This window comes from Onychostoma macrolepis, chromosome 03 (assembly GCF_012432095.1).
Source record: "Onychostoma macrolepis isolate SWU-2019 chromosome 03, ASM1243209v1, whole genome shotgun sequence".
NCBI lineage: Eukaryota > Metazoa > Chordata > Actinopteri > Cypriniformes > Cyprinidae > Onychostoma > Onychostoma macrolepis.
The window spans coordinates 24,051,873-24,070,384 of record NC_081157.1 but is presented as its reverse complement, the minus strand read 5'-3'; the positions used below and the strand labels follow the sequence as shown (position 1 = coordinate 24,070,384).

The following is an 18,512-nucleotide window of genomic DNA, read 5'->3' as shown; positions in this document are numbered from 1 at the left end:
TGTATTTATTTATTTGCTTGTATGTATTTATGCATATATGTACGTAAGAATAGAAAATACAGATGGTGTATAATGGAATCCCATGACCACTTTTGGTGGTATACGGTGATCTTTATTTTTATTTTGCTGATTTTATTTGAATTAAATTGGCCTCCAAGGTTACGAATTATGCAATCATAAGTTAGCCACCTAAAACACTTAAAACTGGAGATTTTTTTGTGAAAGTGTTAAGTGACAGTTACAGCAGTTGACCCCAAATTATCTCACATGTACCTTGGGCTATCCTTATTGAAGAGCGGAAGTAAACTCTTTAGAACCTGAAAATGAGCTCAACATACTCGTAATAGATCGGCATAAAAGTGGGGATATTTTGTTCTTGGGATGTGTAGACTTCAAACTCACCATGGATTTGGTTTTGGCCTACTTGTGTCGCATTAAAACTAAAAACACCTGAAAGATCTGCTGACCTGTGCATGTCCTCATCAGCAGGACAGGCCGTTCCGTACATGCGTATCTCCACAATGAACATGAAGGAACTATAGAAATAAGGGTTTCATTTCAATTCTCTGTTGGTAGATACAATCACAAAAAGAGATTGTATCCTGATTGACTACATAGTTTGTGTGTTTATGTTTATGCTGCGCTATTCTCAAATACGCACATTGTGTACCACATATCATGTTACAATTATGAGTGACTTTCAATGTGTAACTTGTACATATCAGTTCACTGAACAACACACATGCATAGCATGTTACTTGTTTAAGCAGCACACTGAGTAACTAGGTCAGTATTACATAAGTAAAGTAAGCCTGTGGTTAAGCTAGACTGATGTGTGTCAGTGTGTCAGTATCTCATGATAGGCCAGACCAAGATATTCAACACTTCTGCCCTTTCGCAATGTTGCACCAGATTAAAACTGACGATATAGGTTGTTTATTCTTGCCTTTGTTCACTAATCTCTTTCAGCTTGAGTGAAATCCTTTTTAGACAGCAGTCAACACTTCTTCAAACATATTGAAAGACTCAGAGTTATGTAATCTGATGTCAATAAATTTGATTTAATACGGCTGTAATTGCATGTTGCGAAATCGAATTACATAACAGCAGTGTATAATTACGTAGGTGGATAAATTATTAAAAAAGGACAAAGACATGAATAATGCAACAACTTTTTTTATTTTTTTGTTGAATTTTTGAAATGCACCCAACCCTAGCACTGAATATTAGTGTTTTTTTTACAAATATGCATCTATTTCAAAACAGAGCAACAGAACAGCAGTGCCACGGTCTACTCAATAACATCAAACAAGCCTTGCTTGCTTTTTTTCCATGTTTGTTTTGATGAAACCATAAGAAAATAATAAAAACATCAAACATCACTCAGTCTGAAACACACTGAAAGGACGAAGGGGGATAGGTGACATTGTGGTGAGCAATTACGAAATCACAGTAAACAGGAAGTAAAGACGCAGCTAGTGATAAACAGGACAACACTTGGCCCCCAAAACAGTTCATTTAAAAAGCACAATACAGTGTTGTGAGTAAAAATATTTTACATTTATACACAATTGCCATAAGTTAACGTGACATGTAGACTTCTTTCGGAAAAAATACAAGCATTCTTTTCAAAGTACAAAAAAACAAACAAACAAAAAACAACAACTCAACTTAAATTAAACCAAATTTTTGGCAGGGAAACATATGCAGGGTAGCGGTTGACTAGTCAGGAGTCAGCCAACCAGTTAAAGACTGAAAAACTGCAGTATCAGCTAGCTGAATCGCTTTACTAGAGGTCTCAAGGGCAAACGGTCAAAGACACCATGCTAGTAATCATCCATTTATACTGATGTAAGCAGGGTGGAGCTTTCCTGTAAACCCCATGCTAATAAGAGCAAAACATTCCTTTCACATTCATAACCACAACTGCCTATAGACAGTTTTCTCTGTAACAGGTTATGAAGCAAATCAATGTTTTTTTACATCGGTTGGAAAACTATAAACATGGAGGAGGCTACATAAAAGGGAAGCTAGATATGTACTTTTAGGAGAGGTTAAAGGTTTTAAACATTATCTGGAAAAGACATGTTTTACGTTAAATGCCAAGTAATGTTTCAAGACCAGACAATGAGTTATAACAGCAATGAAAACACATTTTAGCATCTATGACATGAAGCTTACATCAACCTGCTAATGTATTTATAAAGGCTTTGGGGCATTTTGTAATTTTCCTATAAAAGGAGTTTCTAAAAAAAATATTTAATTGCAAATTGTTAAAGTAAAAAAGGAGTTTATATTAAGTGGCATCTCAAACAGCAAACACACTGATATTGTACAGTATTTTTGACAAGGACAAATTCATTAATCACTGAACTTCCTATTTTTTCATGTAATCTTTTTGTTTTCTTCTTAAAATATATTCATATATAATATTTATATCACATTTTATACATACAAACCAAGTGCCTGATCAAGGAGGAGTGGTAGCTAGGCTGTTTAATGTGGGAAAAGTGATGGGGAGCACTAGTTAGAAAAGCAGACAGAGGTAGGGAGCAGAGAGAGGTATGAACATGTTTCTTTGGTCAAGGGAAAAGTTCCCTGAATCTTCTGGTGTTTGGTATGTTTAAAAATGGTGCACAGCCACCTGCAAATGTTCTGTTGTTAAGGTGTGGCCAAAAACTAAGATGGGGCACTTGAAGTTGACTATTTACAAATATGAATCCGTTACAATGCCTCACATATGGTAGGTATTGCTTTTGAACTGAATGACACACTTTGACATCTTGCTGCAGCATGGGAACTACGGGTAAGTGCGATCAATAGCATGTCATCCTATTTCATTCTGTTGTAAGTGCTGCTGTAACCTTAAGAGGAGGTCAAACAAACAAACAAAACAAACCAACAAAAGGTAAGTATATACATTATGGTACAACGCAGCAGTCCTGACAATGTCCACTTCTCTTATCCCTGGGCATTCGAACAGGGAATGGGGTGAAGGGTACAAGTTCAAGGTAGGACCTCAAGATGGGTTTATAAAAAGTCTCTTGGGGCTTTATATCAAGACCCAAGCAAGTCCCACAGTTTCCCGTTCAGTCATGTCTCTTATTACGACCGTTATGCATACAGGATTCCTTCTTCCCACATTCGCTTCCAGCCAAAGTGTCCTGCTTGCAAAACCCTGGACTCAACTGGCCGCCCGACTGAGACAAGGCCAGGTAGGGATGCTGAGGTAATGGCTGGAAGTTAGCAGGTGGCGTCGTAGGCGAGTCTTGAGACGATGCTCTCCCATTGCTCTGAGCTCTGTGTTTGAGTCTTAATTTGTGGGGTAGGGCAGTGCCTTTGATTTCCGCTTGGCCATCTTTGCATTGGCTTGGTGAGAAGGAGCTCTGGGTCATGAATATGTGAGGGTGGTAGCTGCCTGTATCGGAGCAAGAAGAAGAGGGAGACTCATCATCGGTGGAGCCCTCTTTATCAGAGCTGCGGGGATCCCCGTCACTTGAGGAAGTGTCCTTTCCTGAGTGACCCTCGTAGTACTCTTCTTGTCTCAAGCCTCCTTCGTAGGTCAGCACTGGTGGCTCATCATTCTCTAAGGTTCCATTAGAACACTGGTACTTCTGTGCCTCATCTCCTTCCTCTGGTCTCATTAGAAGATTTGGGGCAGCAGCATCAACCCTGGGGGTCTGTCGTTGAGCAGTGTAAGCTTGCCTTTCGGCTGCTTCCCCATCTTGGTACTCATAAAGCCGTTTAGACACCTCTGCCAAGCTTTTGGGACTTCCAGTTGGTCCCTCAGTAGGCTGTTCTTTAGGAATCATTTCCTGAGTTTCCACAGGATACGAGGCACTGCTTGAACGGTATAGGATAACACTTCTTTGAGCGGATTGTGGGATGACTGGACTTGCAATGGTCTCTTGGCGTCGTTGCTTCTGTTGGTTGGTTGAATAACCTGGCTCAAAAGTGTGCTGGTGAAGTACTGCAGGCAATCTAGAATGAATGTTTAGCATGATCTGTGCAGTAGTGCTGTTGACAATGTCCATATCTAGACCCATCCCCTCCTGCTTGATGTCATACACAAGTGGCTCTGGGCTGTCCCGAGAGGAGCCATCGGACATATCGGAGAGGGAACCTCGTGGGGAGTACTTTGCCATTTTCACATGCCCGTCCCCTCGAACAGACTGCTCTGTTTCAGAAGAATCAGAGTTTATCATCATCTGAGAAACACTTGAGTAACCATTAGGGTAGAAAAGACTTGTAGTAGAGGAAGATGTGGAGTTTCCCCCAGAACTTCCATTGACTGCTCCACCAATCTGCTGACTCTTTTCCATGTAGGAGGCTGTACTTATCATACCAAACCTGAGCTTAAGTTGTAAAAGCTCAGTTTTCAGACGTACATTCTCATCATTCAGCGCCATAACTCTGTTCTCTAGGATCAGGTCATTATAGCGCCGTTTCTCCCGGGAACGCTTGGCTGCCTCATTGTTCTTGCGTCGCTTTTCCCAGTAGGATGCATCCTTATTGTCATCTGAGATGAACTCACGCTTACGTCGACAGCTCATGTTTGGCTTTGGTTTGAGAAGGCGGCTCTGGCGAATGTTGCTTTGAGGTGAATGGAGAATATCACTGTAGTCCAGAAAGCTTTCTGTGTTCTTTAAGGTTTTGCCTGCACTGGAATTTGTTGAAATTTGTAAGCTCAAACTTTCCATTGTTCCTCAATGGGAGCCAGTTTGGGACCTTGGCTTCACCACTGGTAATGGAAATAAATGAAGAAACAGGGATGGGGGAAAGATGGCTACGGGAATTCCTGTAGGATATGCCGACGAACAGTGGACTGGAGAATCTTCAACTAAGTAGCTGGATAATCAAAGACTTTATGAGGTATTTTAGTCCCTGGAAAACTGAACCTCATTGATTTTGTTGATGTGAAGCTCAAGCAAATATCCCTTGATGATCAAGTGTCCAGCTTGCCTAAGAAGAGTAAGAACAGGTGCACCTCGGTATGAGTCTCCTGCATTTAACACACCCGAAGAACTCTTCTGGCTGTCTTGCACACAATGTCTTTCAAAGCCAAACAGGGGAATGAAAGAGAGTCAATAAAGTCCTGAAGTACAGGAAATGTGACCAAATTTGCTTAAAGGATTTTGACCCCCTTTTCTTTGTTTTCACTTTTATTCCTTTATGTAACGGCTCTATCAAGCCGACAGAGATGTGTCCCAGTGCCTTGGGCGTGTTGGAGGATATAGGTCACTCGGTCTGCCCCAGCTTGTCAGCCTCTTGGGGAGGGGTGCTGCTACTCCCAAAGCCTCCAGCTGGCTGTTCGATGAAAGGCTGCAAACATAAAAGAGAAAAGAAAGACAGATTTGTTAATCCTCGAAAGCTAAAGCAATTCACAGTTTGCCTTTAGGCACTTCAAAGAAATCTTTTAATTTGTTGTTCTTTTTCATTTTTAATGAAACTCTCCATGCTTCTCTGCGTGGCTGGGTAATCAGAAGATTTAGAAGTGGAATGTTCTGCCGTGTCTTTGTCATATCCTCTTGCTTCATCTACTCAACCCTGACAACCACAGAATGTTTTCTGTTGCCATGCAACCACCGTCTGACCTTCTAACCGTGCTATTGATTTATCTGTCTGCGACCCTTGACCTTTACCCTCTGGCTAGACACTGGACTCTCATGATGCAAAGTGAAATAGAGGTTAGGAACGCTATCAGTGATTACCCAAGCTGCACATTTTTTTGTCACCTACAGCTAAACAGAAATTACCTAAAATTTGTTTCCTCGTTCTGACAAGTTAAACATCACCTTTTGTACAGAATTCAGTCAATACTGTTCTGTAAACAGGACTACACATATGGTAAACATTAGCAATGAACACATGATTTGTTTTAACATTTTGAAACCTTATCCTGTATTACATCATCTGCTCTGAGGGAACCAGTGCAAGAGGTTTCTGCTTTTGAAACATTAACATCAAATGTTACAACACATCTCCCCTTGGCTGCACAGTCCAAACGCTCTGGTGCCTCAATATGCAATGGGACCCAGGAACTGAATTCAAAAACATTAACACTTCATTTTTTAATGACTACTCACTAAAAGGATTTCAAGGAGAACTTTCGAAAAAGCTTTAAATGAAAAATGAGGAGTAGCCAAGAAAACCTCATAACAATAATTACTATAATGGCAGATAAACCAAGGTCAGGCAAAAGGCAAGCCAGGTTTTATAATCTGCAGATTGAGAGCTTTGCAATATAGGTCAGGCATATCTGGAAAAAGGGGAACATTCCATCAACATGACTTCAGATCCAGGGGTGGTAACTGATTCAGCCATCTAAAAGTGAGCACTAATGGAAAAGCAGAGTCGCCAATGATGATTAACTCAGCAGCCAGTGGGCAATTCCAGATTGCTGTGATCTGATCATGACCTAAACTGAGCACCAACTCCCTATTTCAATGTCACAATGTTGTTCAGCTAAAGGTGCCCGATTTCCTTTTTTTCCCCTACAAACTTGCACACAAATTTGACTGAAAATATCTGGTCTTAATCCATTAATCTACTATGATACTCTCTAATATTCCTATATTTGTTCTCTAACAATAAAAGAATAAATATGAAGTGAACAATCACAAATTTTAGTTTACACAGAGTAAAAGCACTGCAATATTTATTAGGAGAAGCAACAGTAAAAGAGACTCTTAATTAAGACTATACTTGCGTATCTAAAACAGCACCATGACTCTGTAGCATTAAGTATGACATCTGCATCAGAAATTAGGCAGATGAACACAGTGTAATCCCATAATCTGGCTGCCCTTTTTATGGGTTATGTTCTTCTCATCCCAGACATCTGAGGCAACATTACATAACTACAGACAGCTTAAGCCTCTTCTGATGGCTTCAATCAACACTTTCTGGTTTAGTCAGGTAATGCATAAGGCCAAAACAGTAATTTTCCTCCCTTAATTAGTTGTTAATTTTTATTAAATGTAAATAATGTTAATCAGGGAGTTTCATGAATCAGTAGACATTTAAGTGAGGCATAAAATTCATAGAGTCTCCCTGAGTGACCCAGTGACCTAGAAACTGGGCTGCTAGCAAGAAGAAGAAGAAAAAAAACTTCTCTTGTGCTCAAATATAGGTCAGGAGTGAAACAGGTATCACGAGAGAGAGATAAGAGGCAGAAAGGGCAAGGGAATTAAAGTGTTAGCTAAAAATAGAGAGGTGAGGGATAGACTGAGGATAAATGGAATGAAGAAGGGTTAAAAAAGGAAAATGCAGGGAAAAGATTTTGCAGACAATTTGCTGAATGCCAGCTACACAAACAGTGTTTTCCAAAAAAAAAAAAAAATCCTAACAACAACAAAAAAAGCCTCGTCAAAAGATCAGTGCCAATTTCCCAATTATCTGAGAAAACTGAATACAATTTTTAAATTATTAATACTGGCATAGTATTTAGTGTTATTCTAGGGTACACTGTCAAATTTGTGAGAAAAACGCTTGATTTAGTTCTTTTTCAAACCATCTGCTGAATCAGACTGAATTAAACACAGGATTCATTGACTAAATCAATCACACTCATTTTATCAATGAATCATTTCAGATTATTCACAAATGGCAATCATTATTATTGACTTCAAATGAGTAGAGCACCTTTACTGTGTTGTGTACTTTTGGAATACATTTTTAAAAACTGAAATAGCTAAAATAAAATTCTAATTATTATAAATGTAAATACTGTGTCTCTTTCATTCAATCTCTTCCTTTTATAATGGAGGGAAGGAAAGGGTCTATAAATAAAAATAGTTAGTGGATGAGTTATTTAGCCTGTCAACCACACCCATGGATCATTAAAGATGCATTTATCTCCTCGCATTAGCAACAGTGCAACTAATTATCAAATCTTAAGCATGGAGACACCAATAGCCAAACCATCCTAAAGAATCTGACATGACACACCTGTGTCTGTTATTCAAAACTGCTATCGATTATCATGTGGCACATGGATTAAAGACATAATTCCTAATAATTGACCTCACTGGATGACCTGCAATTAGCAGAGCTTAAAATTGTTAAGAGAGAATAAAACCCAATTTCATTTGCCCTATATATAGGATATGGGTTATATTTGTGCATGTGAGCTTTCATTGGGGAAGAAATAGCATGTCTGTCCCACTGTAGTCTTAACTTGGGCGAGGCCTGGAAACTATAATTCAGCTCAAATGTTTCATGTGTTGCTTTACAGACGTTTTAGTAATGGAAATAATGGGAGAAGGCGGAGGTGCTGGATTTCATTGTGGCCATGTAATTGACCCTGGGGCAGAATGTAATATTCGGCACGTGGGTTAGGAGCTCTTTTTTTTCTTCTTCCGTGGATTCCACGCCTGGGTTTATCTCTTCCAGTAGGAGGAGGGCAGGCCTTGGACAAGCAGGAGGAGTTCCAGGACAACTCTTTCTATAAACACACTCATATCATCCTCTATTGAAAAAAAAAAAAATGCTTTGACCAAGTCCATGTGTTTCACCAGTCACATGTGCTCTCTTGCCCTACAAAACTAAACGGTAATTCGCCTCTCCCTGTTAGCCACATCGGCACAATTACGACACGTCTCCTCCCTATCTTCTTTTGTCTTTCACTATGAGAAATCTTTAAGAAATCCACAAACTGAATGAATGTTTATTGCTTAAAGAGTACAATAAACCAACAATGACATTGCACTTACCAAAAGTGTTTTTGTTATCTATTAACAATCTGAAATATTAATCTTCACAATTTAACACTCAGAGAGCTGGCCCTACTAATGTGTGATTTTTTTTTTTTTTTTGGCATTGTTGTTTAAGCAGGTCCCAATTTGCAAGATTTTGTTGTAAACTGGCAGAATCTTTGTTCTTTGTTATGGCAGACGAGAGGGTGTGTTTTCTTCAGGTTTATGACCTACTTTCTGTGCTGGCACACAAAACAGTTTGTCTGATGCCCCCTGATGCCTTAAAGACCCTGCATATATATATATATATTTTTGAGACCTCATTTCTCACCGTTATGTAACTCTTAACACAGAAAGACTGCATAATGTCAAAAGAAAAAAAACAAATCTAACATCCACAAATTTTAGGCTGATTATCATGTATGCAGGCTTGACTTATTTCTGTGGAATCCTACAGTGCATATTTGCTTACTACATAATACACTTTGTTGAATCTAAAATTTGTAATCCAAAATCTTATGATTTAAAACATACTTATAATATTCTTAGCACAATACACTAAGTGTCATAAGGGCCAAAAAAAAGAACCAACTTAAAAACACAATGATTACACATGTAAATTACACTGTATAAACACGTAATCAAAGATGAGGAGCTCAATAAATCAGTTTACAACCATCTGCCGGGAAGCTCAGGAGGATAACGATGCAAAGTTCATTGACATCTATAATCATTATATGTACATCTGAGGGATCTGGCCACCATAATTAGGTCTCTTATACTTAATACAACAGTAACTAAAAAAGTTAAGGGTGCCGTAAATAGCCGCCATCCCTTACTAGGTAGCTATTCAGTTTCGTTCGTTATACTGGAATTATTTCATCACTGCATTCACAATTATTTGCGTTTCGGGAGACAAACTTAAAATAGCCAGATTTCTGGCAGGAAAAAAAATCCCTCTAAATGTTACTGGATAATTCCCACATGTGTACCAAGATAAAATATTGTTGGATATCAATAACGTAAACGAGCTTTTAGGCTACTTGAGCAAGCATTGAATGTTGTTAGACAATTGCATTTTACATGCAACAAAGTTACATTTGATTGCCAGTCGGTATTTGCTCGCGTCTGTATACCAGGAAAGAGTTAACGGGTCTGAGTCTTGTAACGTAAACACCCGCGTTAACCTTTACCGAGCACGGTTACACGTGACAGCGAGAAGTGTGTCCGGGATTTTTCCTCCCAAAGCGCCGCATTAACTTCCTAACCCAATTGGATTTCACACTTTGTGAAAACTTTAATTTAAACGTCATTGGCAAACATTAAACAGTAACCATATATCAAGACATTTCCAGCGATATAATGTAACATGTTAGCGTTTTAATCAAAATTATAAGCGTTACGCCCGACTGAAATTTCTGTAACTCCGATTCATATATTAATGTTCAAATGGCGCAATATTATATCATTAGTCCACTACACCTAAACAAAAAATCAGTTACGCATACAGAAAACTTTTGTGCATGGTGAATTGTGTATGGAAACATACAAATATTTTACGGGCATTAAGTGCTAAATGTCCTGTCAACAGTCGCGAGGGGTCCTGGCCTCGCCTTTACATTGCGAACATGCACATTGAGCGACATCCGAATATGTAATGAGCATGCGTAAACACACAAAAATAAACAATCTTTATCTGTGAGTAAACAGAAGCCGTTGCATTTCAAATACCATAGCTACTTGGATTCATTTCAGTTATCTCGTTTTAATAACCGCGTAAAATTTCCGCAAGATCACGCCAGAATCACAAGCATCACCAATGCAGTTGTGAGCATACAATGTTTGTGTGAGCGTGCACCCAAAAGTAGTAAGCAATTAAAAAACGTACCGTTTGTGGCTTTTGTGCTTGTATCCAAAATATCTTTGTCGTCCGTTGACTATTATTAGTCTCTTTGTATCAGCCTCGGTGACTTGAATGAAAGGCGAAGTGATGCACACACACTACACGCCGTGTCCAGTACGCATGGATTCCGCAGCCCGTGTGTTTTTGCCCTGGTTCCTTGTGTTGTGTTGGCGAGGCGCTCCAGTATCCTGCCGCTAGCTGCTTCTGTTTAGAAATGTATGTTAGTAGGTCAGCGGTTGCATAACAGGGCGCTTCGGGTGCCTCGTCACGTTTTGTTTCTCTCTTTTGCCCCCACCTACCTCCCTCCCTTCCTTCCTCCCTCCCTCCCATCCGCAAGCCTGTGGCGACGCGAGCGCATAATAACTGGGAGGGATCAGGCAGGCGGCCAGACCTACTCTCAGATGTAGGACATTCATATTCATAATAAGGCTAACATTGTGAAAACAAGTAGATATTAAGGTTACATGTGACTTACCTCTTATGATACGTCTATGAAAATGTATGCGGGCAACTGCACATAACATTCTTCTACACAGTTTTTTTTTTTTTATTGTGGTTTCCTGTCCAGATGTTTTAAAAAGTGGTTACCAAATAAATACAAGCATAAACAAGTGCCTTGTGAAGGCCTTGACCCAGTTTTCCATGTAAATCAATGTTTTTGCCAGCTGATTTTTATTTAGCTTAGGCTAATATCTGAGTGAATCCCAGTGACAGTATTTAAGAAGAAATTATTTGTAAAGTAGGCCTGCTGTCTGAGTCATATTTCATCCCCTATTTTTAAACAAAGGAAAATAAATAAATAAATAAAATCCATTTAGAAGGCCATTAAGTAACTTTGCAGTTTATACTTTATATTTCAGACAATAAAGCACATTTACCCCCTGTTATTACCCAGAATTACTGTAATGCATCTTGACATTTTACTTTTGCATTGATAATATTTGTATTGATATTCTGTATTTTACTGTGTTTAGTAAACTGTATACAAGATTTATATTCTATTTATTTTCAATGATGATTAAAATGACTGTAATACCATAATATAGCAATAAATCAATACTTTAACACAGTAAAATAAAAATAAAAATCCTGCAATACAGCAAATAGTACTGTACAGATATTTTTGTAACATTATGGTAATAATAATAAATATTATTAAATATTATTATTATTGGAATATATTAAACATTTCCTTGATGGTTCAAAAATTATATTTATATAATAAAACAATTGAACAAAAGTTTTGTTTTGTTTTGTACTGTTTTGTTTTGTAATATGATCTGGGCACTTTCTTGACAGCTTTTGTGAGAATCCTCCATCAGGATCTTAATAGGAGAAAGGGACTGACAACAAAGTGTTAGCAATATGTTTCCTAATTTTTCCAACAATCTGAAGCCACCTCATATGTTTTTTTGTTTTTTTTTAATAGAAAGAAAACAACATGTCTTCCTTTCCTTACTGCCTGAAGTCACAGACACAATAGTATTGTGAAGATGACCTTGAACTTCGATGTGGCCCACTGTCCCCTCCCCCCTTCTCCTTCCCGCCTTCAATCCCCCCCCCATACCCACCGCGCCCAGCATCGTCTGGAAGAGGTTTCCATGGCAACCGTCGCGCTAAGTCAGGCCCAGCCTCCGTTTGAATGCGTGAGTGATGAAGATCAGCCAGTCTGGGGTCAGTGGACCAGTGGAGCAGGGATGTCAGGGAGGGAATTACCCGGGAATCATGAATATGTGGAAGTGAAAGAGCTTGTACGTAAACACTGAAGCTCAGGAAAAGCTTTGTGTCTTGTTTTAGACTTTAGCTCCTTAAATAGCCTCTTGCATCTATTTATATGCTCTTACGTCAGCAGAAAGGTCTCAGGGGAGCTCGGTTCTCAGGGGACTGAGGTAGCCTATATTTGGTGTCAGATGTTTATTCTTAGTCTGAAGGAAGTACAGGGAAATGTCAAGGTGAATCTTGGTCTTGAATCAGGTGATTTTGTGTGTCATTTAATTCGGTTTATATTATTAACGCGGTGCGTGTGAGTGCGTCTACTCTGAATGGAAATACAAAATGATTTGCTGACCTCTTGTGGATTGTGCTAGTGTTGCAAGAACAAATATCGATTATTTAAGGAGTTATGGGCCTATAAAATATATTGAAATCATCATGGAGATAGTAGTTATAAATAAGATTAATTACGCTTTTAAGGGAGCAATGGGTTTTGTATTGTACACTGTACCCAACTTTGAAATGATTTTGAGTGCATTTTACAAGAAAATGTGTGCATTTTGAGTGCATTTTACAACATTTCATGTTTAATTCAGTGTTACTTGCAATTTCTCTGTAACTGTGAAATTTACAAGCATTTTTTTTTTTTTTTTTGTGAAAACTGTTTCGACATCAATTCTGTAGCTAATTGTTGTCCATGCTTAATTATTTTTTACAGCTTTTTTTACACCCAACAATCTTTCAAGATGTATCTTAAAAACAGTCCACAACACACATATAATCGGATTGAATTAGGAATTTAGCTTGTGATTCTTAATTACAAACCTGCTTTCATTTGAGTTCGTATATTGAGACATCTACAATGTCATTTCCCCCAGGGCTTTGAATATTTCTGTTAAAACATTATGTATACCAAGCAGAGGTGTGAACTGCACTTGTGTACATGTCAAAACACTGTCCTAGGTGATTCTGCGAATTCAGAGATGGTTCTCACATTTTAATGCAAGAGAATTTGTTTCAGAAAACATGTTGCAAAACCACTGTTGGCTGTCCCTTGAGACAATTAAACATACTTTAAATATTATTAGCTATTTAAAATTCATATTAGATGATAGATAGAAATTAAGCTGCACAAATTAAATTTTAGTTTAATAATAAAAGGCAAACAAACAGTTCAAATATTTATTCACACAAACAATGTATATTTACTGTACAAATACACAAGAACTCACAAGACGACAGAAAATTTCACCATCAAAATGCTAGTAACAGTGTAATTCAATTTAGATATCCTTGTTTGGACAACGGCAGTGATCTGTATGAAAAAAAAATATGATGCAGTCTATCAGTGCTGAGTTTGCTACTGGTTCATGACGATAATCAAAATTGATTCCATTATTTCCCCCTTCCTGGTGTTTCCTGTTCTGCTTTAATCAGGATATATGTTGCAAAAAGCAATTTCTTATACTTTATTCATAAATCTGTCAAACCGCAAGAGGAATATTAACAGTGTGAAGACTTTCATCTCCTCTCACTTAATGACAACTGTTTAAGTAGTGTTGGCACGTAATAGAGGAATGACTTTACAACGCTTCATTTTACATTTACAGTGACAGACAGGTCTGTGTGTACAGACATTGTTTTACAGGAGCCTGAGGCGTTTTTTTTTAGCAAGATCACAGTGTTTGAGGCAAAAGGAGCAACTGAACGAATTGAGGTGAGGCGTTGTAGCTGAAGTGTCCCGATGCCGCTGGAATGCTCTTGCATGTTCCTGAATGTAAGTTAAAGGAAGGGGGTAAAAAAGTCATTATCCACCTTATTTGTAACATAAGAGTGGGGCACAGCTATTTGTAACTTGGACGTGCAAGGCTTCCGGTGTCATTTTCTTCCAGTTATTTTAGCTGAACAAAAACATGTCCGTTATGCTGCTTGATATTGCAAGGTGATTGGTATATTTTTAGTTAATATTGCAAACTTTTTATTTAAAAAAAATAGTTTTACCATTTACTGCACTTTATTCTTATTTTTTTTCTAATGAACTGGAAATCTCGCACATTCATGGGAAATAGCTTACTTCCACATTGCAAAATAAGGTGGATATGCAAGTTCTGTTTGGTTATGACTGAGTGTGAAGAGGTAGTGATGCACATGCTGCATTCTTTCCATTCATAATCTACGGATGTTCATGAGTTCGACTGTGAATATTTGCAGTGTTCCAGTGCGCTCTTTACAAAGTCTTAATTCGTTTTGGTGAGCAACTGCTCGGAGAAGAGCTTTTTGAGCTGGGCCACTTCCTCGCTGAGAGAGCTGAGCTGAGACTTGAGCATGCTGTTCTCGGCTTGGTATTGAGGTTCGTTTGGGTTCACGTTGTGGCTGTAATTCCTGTACTGCTGCTGCTGCTGTGGTGGCATGACTTTTCGGGGGTCTTCTCCATCTTGCGGTGTCCAGTAACCCGCTCCTTCGGTTGTCCCTGAAAGGCTGTGAACTCTCTGGCCCACTGCGGGCAGCACAGGACTTTGTCGGTCTCCAGGATTGTCACATTCACCGCCGCCTGGAGACTTGAACCTCAGCTTATGCGGAAGACTCTTCATACTGTCCACCGGCTCCATCCGGTTGGATGACATGGGGACGTGTCCCATTGCTAAAACATCAGGTGGGGAGTGATGGGATTCGTAAACCAGCTCATCTGTTTGATGCGGAGACAACTTTCCATGCTCGCTTAGTCTGTCTTCAAAGAAGACGGGACTTCCAACACTGGACCCTCCAGGTGTGGAGAAACCGGAGTCTTCTGACATACTGCTGGCATCTCTGATACTTCGCCCAGATTGCGGTCCACTTTGGGACTGATTTGTCAACATTGGACCAGCTTGGTGAGGGCCATCCCCACGTGGAAGGTAGTAATGTGGTGCCGAAGGTTGTGGGACGCAGGTTCCTGTTGTAAGCGGAAGTATGGACGCGTTCGAGGGATCTTTAATGAGGCCAAAGCGAAATTTCAGTGCGAGCAGTTCGGCTCGTAACCTGGCGTTCTCTTCGAGCAGCGCCAGCACGCGGTTTTCCAGCACCATGTCATTTACACGCCGTTTCTCACGAGAGCGCTTTGCGGCTTCGTTGTTTTTCTTGCGCTTGTCCCAGTAGCCCTCATCCTTCTTCTCATAAGGAATAAACTCCCGCTTACGCCTCACAGAGTTGATGTTGGATGAACCGGTGTCTTTGCGTTTAAGCGCCGATGTTCGGCCCAGTAGCGAGCGTGCAAGCAAACTGCTTGAAGTCAGGATGGACACAGCTTCATCGGTGAAAGACACTGTGCTATTGGGAGCAGTCGCATTTAACACCCTCATCTCCTGAGATGACTCTTCATACATCTTGAGGTTGTTTTTTTCCCCTCTCAATTGTAAGAAGTTGTGGTTGGTCTGTGTTGTGTGTTAGAATGTGGTTTTTAGGTCAATCTCTGTTACTGAGGCAGCAGTGGCTCCACCTGGTGGGCAGAAAGAACATAATGATATCCAGTCAGTTACGTAAGCTCAGTTACAACACAATGTTATGTAACTTCATTACCTCCCAGTGGCAAAGCACAGTACGTTCTTGCTACACCGCATAATATCAGATCAACTAGTGTACAGTTATATACCCACCTTACGCAAAGTGACATCAACAAATGGACGTTCTCACGTACCAAGTTAGATACTATTACACATCACTTGAATATCATCGTATAGACTAGTTCAACAGTAAACAGCTACATCGTGTAAACCAGAAATGCCTTCTCTAAGAATTCCCGTGTTGACCTATTTTCGGAACAGCTTGTGCGCGAGCGAGTCTTATCTCCTTCCTGTCCCAGTGAGTCACTTTCATCATGGAATGCTGCCTTACTCAACACACTGTTGCATTAGTACAGGTTTTTTTAATATAAGATATATAAAGCTACATGTTAAGAACCTTTCTTCATACAAAAATAAAGGAAACACTAACAAATAGTAATCCGCCAAAATAAATAAGTAGTTGGGAAAAATTAACATTTTGCAATGGCTTGGTTTTACGTATGTAACTAAAAAATCGAATTGTTATTTTCAGTTAAACAATCATGTGAAAGCATCCCGACTGCATTGCACAATGTTACCGTCCCATTATCGGAATTTTATCCCTGCTTGAAAAAATCCACTTGAAGCTGGTAGCTGGTTTGGAACGTGGTGGTTTTTAGCTGGTCTAGATGTGGACCAGTAGTGATGCATCTTTTAATAGGCTACATAGTCCCAAAACAAGGGATTTTCCAACAGGGATAGTAGGCTATTCCAACATCTAGGCTACCATTTGTCCAAATTAAACTTAAATACTTAATCTACATAGGCCTATTAAAAAATAGGTTAGCACAAGTCATAGCCTACAACTTGCACATGTCGGATATATAGACTATACTTTCATACACAAATAGACATATGTAAGGTAAACTTTAACAGAGAAATAAAAAAAGCATATTACCAGTATAAATCGTCGCGTAATTCTGTTCAGAAAGTCTTCGGTTCAAATCGTTTTCAGTGACTTTCGTTCCGCGGTCAATCCGGTTCTTTCCCAGAAGAAATCAAACGGTGTTCGGTTTCGCTTTTCGCCGGTTAAAGACAAACGGGGGACTGTTAGCTCCGTTCGGTCGTTCCGTGTCTGTTGCGCCTTCAATGCGCTCGGCCCCTATTTGTGTCTTTGCTCCATCAGGTTCAGTCGAGGACGCTCCATCACCCCGTCTGAACCACATGTGTGTGAGTGGATAAACGGACCGCCCCCTCCGTACGCGCGCAAGACCCTCCTGTTCTCTCTAATCTCTCCCTCGTTACAGTTTTCGTCAGAATAACCTTTTCGAAAGCATTAAGTAATATTGCTCAATCTCCCCCCGCCCTCTCCACTGTCCTCATGTGTCCTGAAAACCGACTGTTGTCCTCAATAAATGTACAGGAACTATATTTAGACCAATGACGCGGGACCAGCTGTCCTTTTTTTCAAGATAGCACTGAAGTAAATGCCATAACGCTATAAAACACTCAGACTATAATGTTGCTTTGATTTAAACAAACAAACAAACAAACAAACAAACAACCTTTGCTTTGTAAAGCCAAGAATTGTGTGAACTGCTTTAACATAACTTTATGCAATGGAAAACACTGATGTGGTAATCACTTGGCCTATATCATGTAGCCTTACGCTATACTAGTCATTTAATTATGGTTCTGTTTCCGTTTTTAAACAATGTCTGGTTTGTAAAGCACACAGAAATTCAGCCATTGAAAACATTGGTCATATTTTTTCCTAATGCAGTAGCCTAAGTAATACTATCATTCATTATAATTAATACATAAAAGTGTTAATGGATAATTCTAAAAGCATGCACATCAACTACAGTACACCATTCAAAGACAGTTATGTGAAATTATTAAATGAAAGGTGATGACATTGTTGGATAAGAGTCTGTTTCATAATATACATTTGTTTATTAGTGATTATACAAAGTATTCATACTGGGAAGATTATAATCTGCTTGTTTTCTTACATGTAGACTGTTTACCTATTAGTCAAATTGAGTTCCTAAAGTCCCATTTGCATTAAAAGCCAGTTGTTTTTCACTTGTTTCAAACCTCTGAGTTAATTTCTTCTGTTGAATGCAAAAGAAGATAATTTGAAGAATGTTGGTGACCAAACAGGTGACAATAGCCACTGACAGAGGTTTGGAACAAGTGGAGAGAATTTTCATTTTTGGGTGAACTATGCCTTTAAATGAATAAATGTAGATCCAATTATTACATACTGTAGCCAAGAATATCTGCAATACACCTAATTTTTTTTTTGTGCTTTGTCTTTCAAATTTTATTTATTTAATTTTTTTGCAAATCTGATTGACCCTGGCATAATAACTGCACTGACAGACAGACAGTGTGTGCTTATTCAACAGCTCTCATAGCTCTGAGAAACTGGAGAGAAAGCAAAACTGACAGAATGCATGCTTGTGTTGCATGCCATGAGGAACAGCAGTATGTTCGTCTAGCTGAAACAAACAAACAAACAATCCCGCTGATTATAACATGGCCTCGTCTTCTAAGCAGTGTGTAACCTCCTGCTCTTGATCTGCGAAAGCCACACGAGTGTGTTTACACTGCATTAGAGAGATCAGATCAGCTCTGGGCCATCTGCTGCAGCAACTGACACTACATGAGGCAGAC

General features: G+C 39.2%; 2 protein-coding genes across 2 annotated transcripts; both read right to left on the bottom strand.

Moving 5' to 3' along the window:
- Positions 1–1,158: 1,158 nt before the first annotated feature.
- nfil3-2 (nuclear factor, interleukin 3 regulated, member 2) lies at positions 1,159–10,875 on the bottom strand. The gene is made up of 2 exons (XM_058771453.1): positions 10,585–10,875; positions 1,159–5,322 (listed from the first exon to the last, which is right to left on the bottom strand). Exon 2 carries the CDS (start codon positions 4,698–4,700, stop codon positions 3,090–3,092), a length of 1,611 nt encoding a protein of 536 aa, XP_058627436.1. The 5' UTR covers positions 4,701–5,322; positions 10,585–10,875; the 3' UTR covers positions 1,159–3,089.
- A 2,605-nt stretch (positions 10,876–13,480) lies between these two features.
- On the bottom strand, positions 13,481–17,133 carry nfil3-6 (nuclear factor, interleukin 3 regulated, member 6). Its single transcript, XM_058771835.1, has 2 exons — positions 16,789–17,133; positions 13,481–15,787 (listed from the first exon to the last, which is right to left on the bottom strand). The coding sequence occupies exon 2, from the start codon at positions 15,672–15,674 to the stop codon at positions 14,550–14,552; it is 1,125 nt and encodes a 374-aa protein (XP_058627818.1). The 5' UTR covers positions 15,675–15,787; positions 16,789–17,133; the 3' UTR covers positions 13,481–14,549.
- Positions 17,134–18,512: the final 1,379 nt, after the last annotated feature.

What these genes read in the sequence shown, in the direction of transcription:
- nfil3-2 (XM_058771453.1), bottom strand. Translation starts at nt 4,700, where the DNA reads ATGGAAAGTTTGAGCTTACAAATTTCAACAAATTCCAGTGCAGGCAAA.
- nfil3-6 (XM_058771835.1), bottom strand. Translation starts at nt 15,674, where the DNA reads ATGTATGAAGAGTCATCTCAGGAGATGAGGGTGTTAAATGCGACTGCT.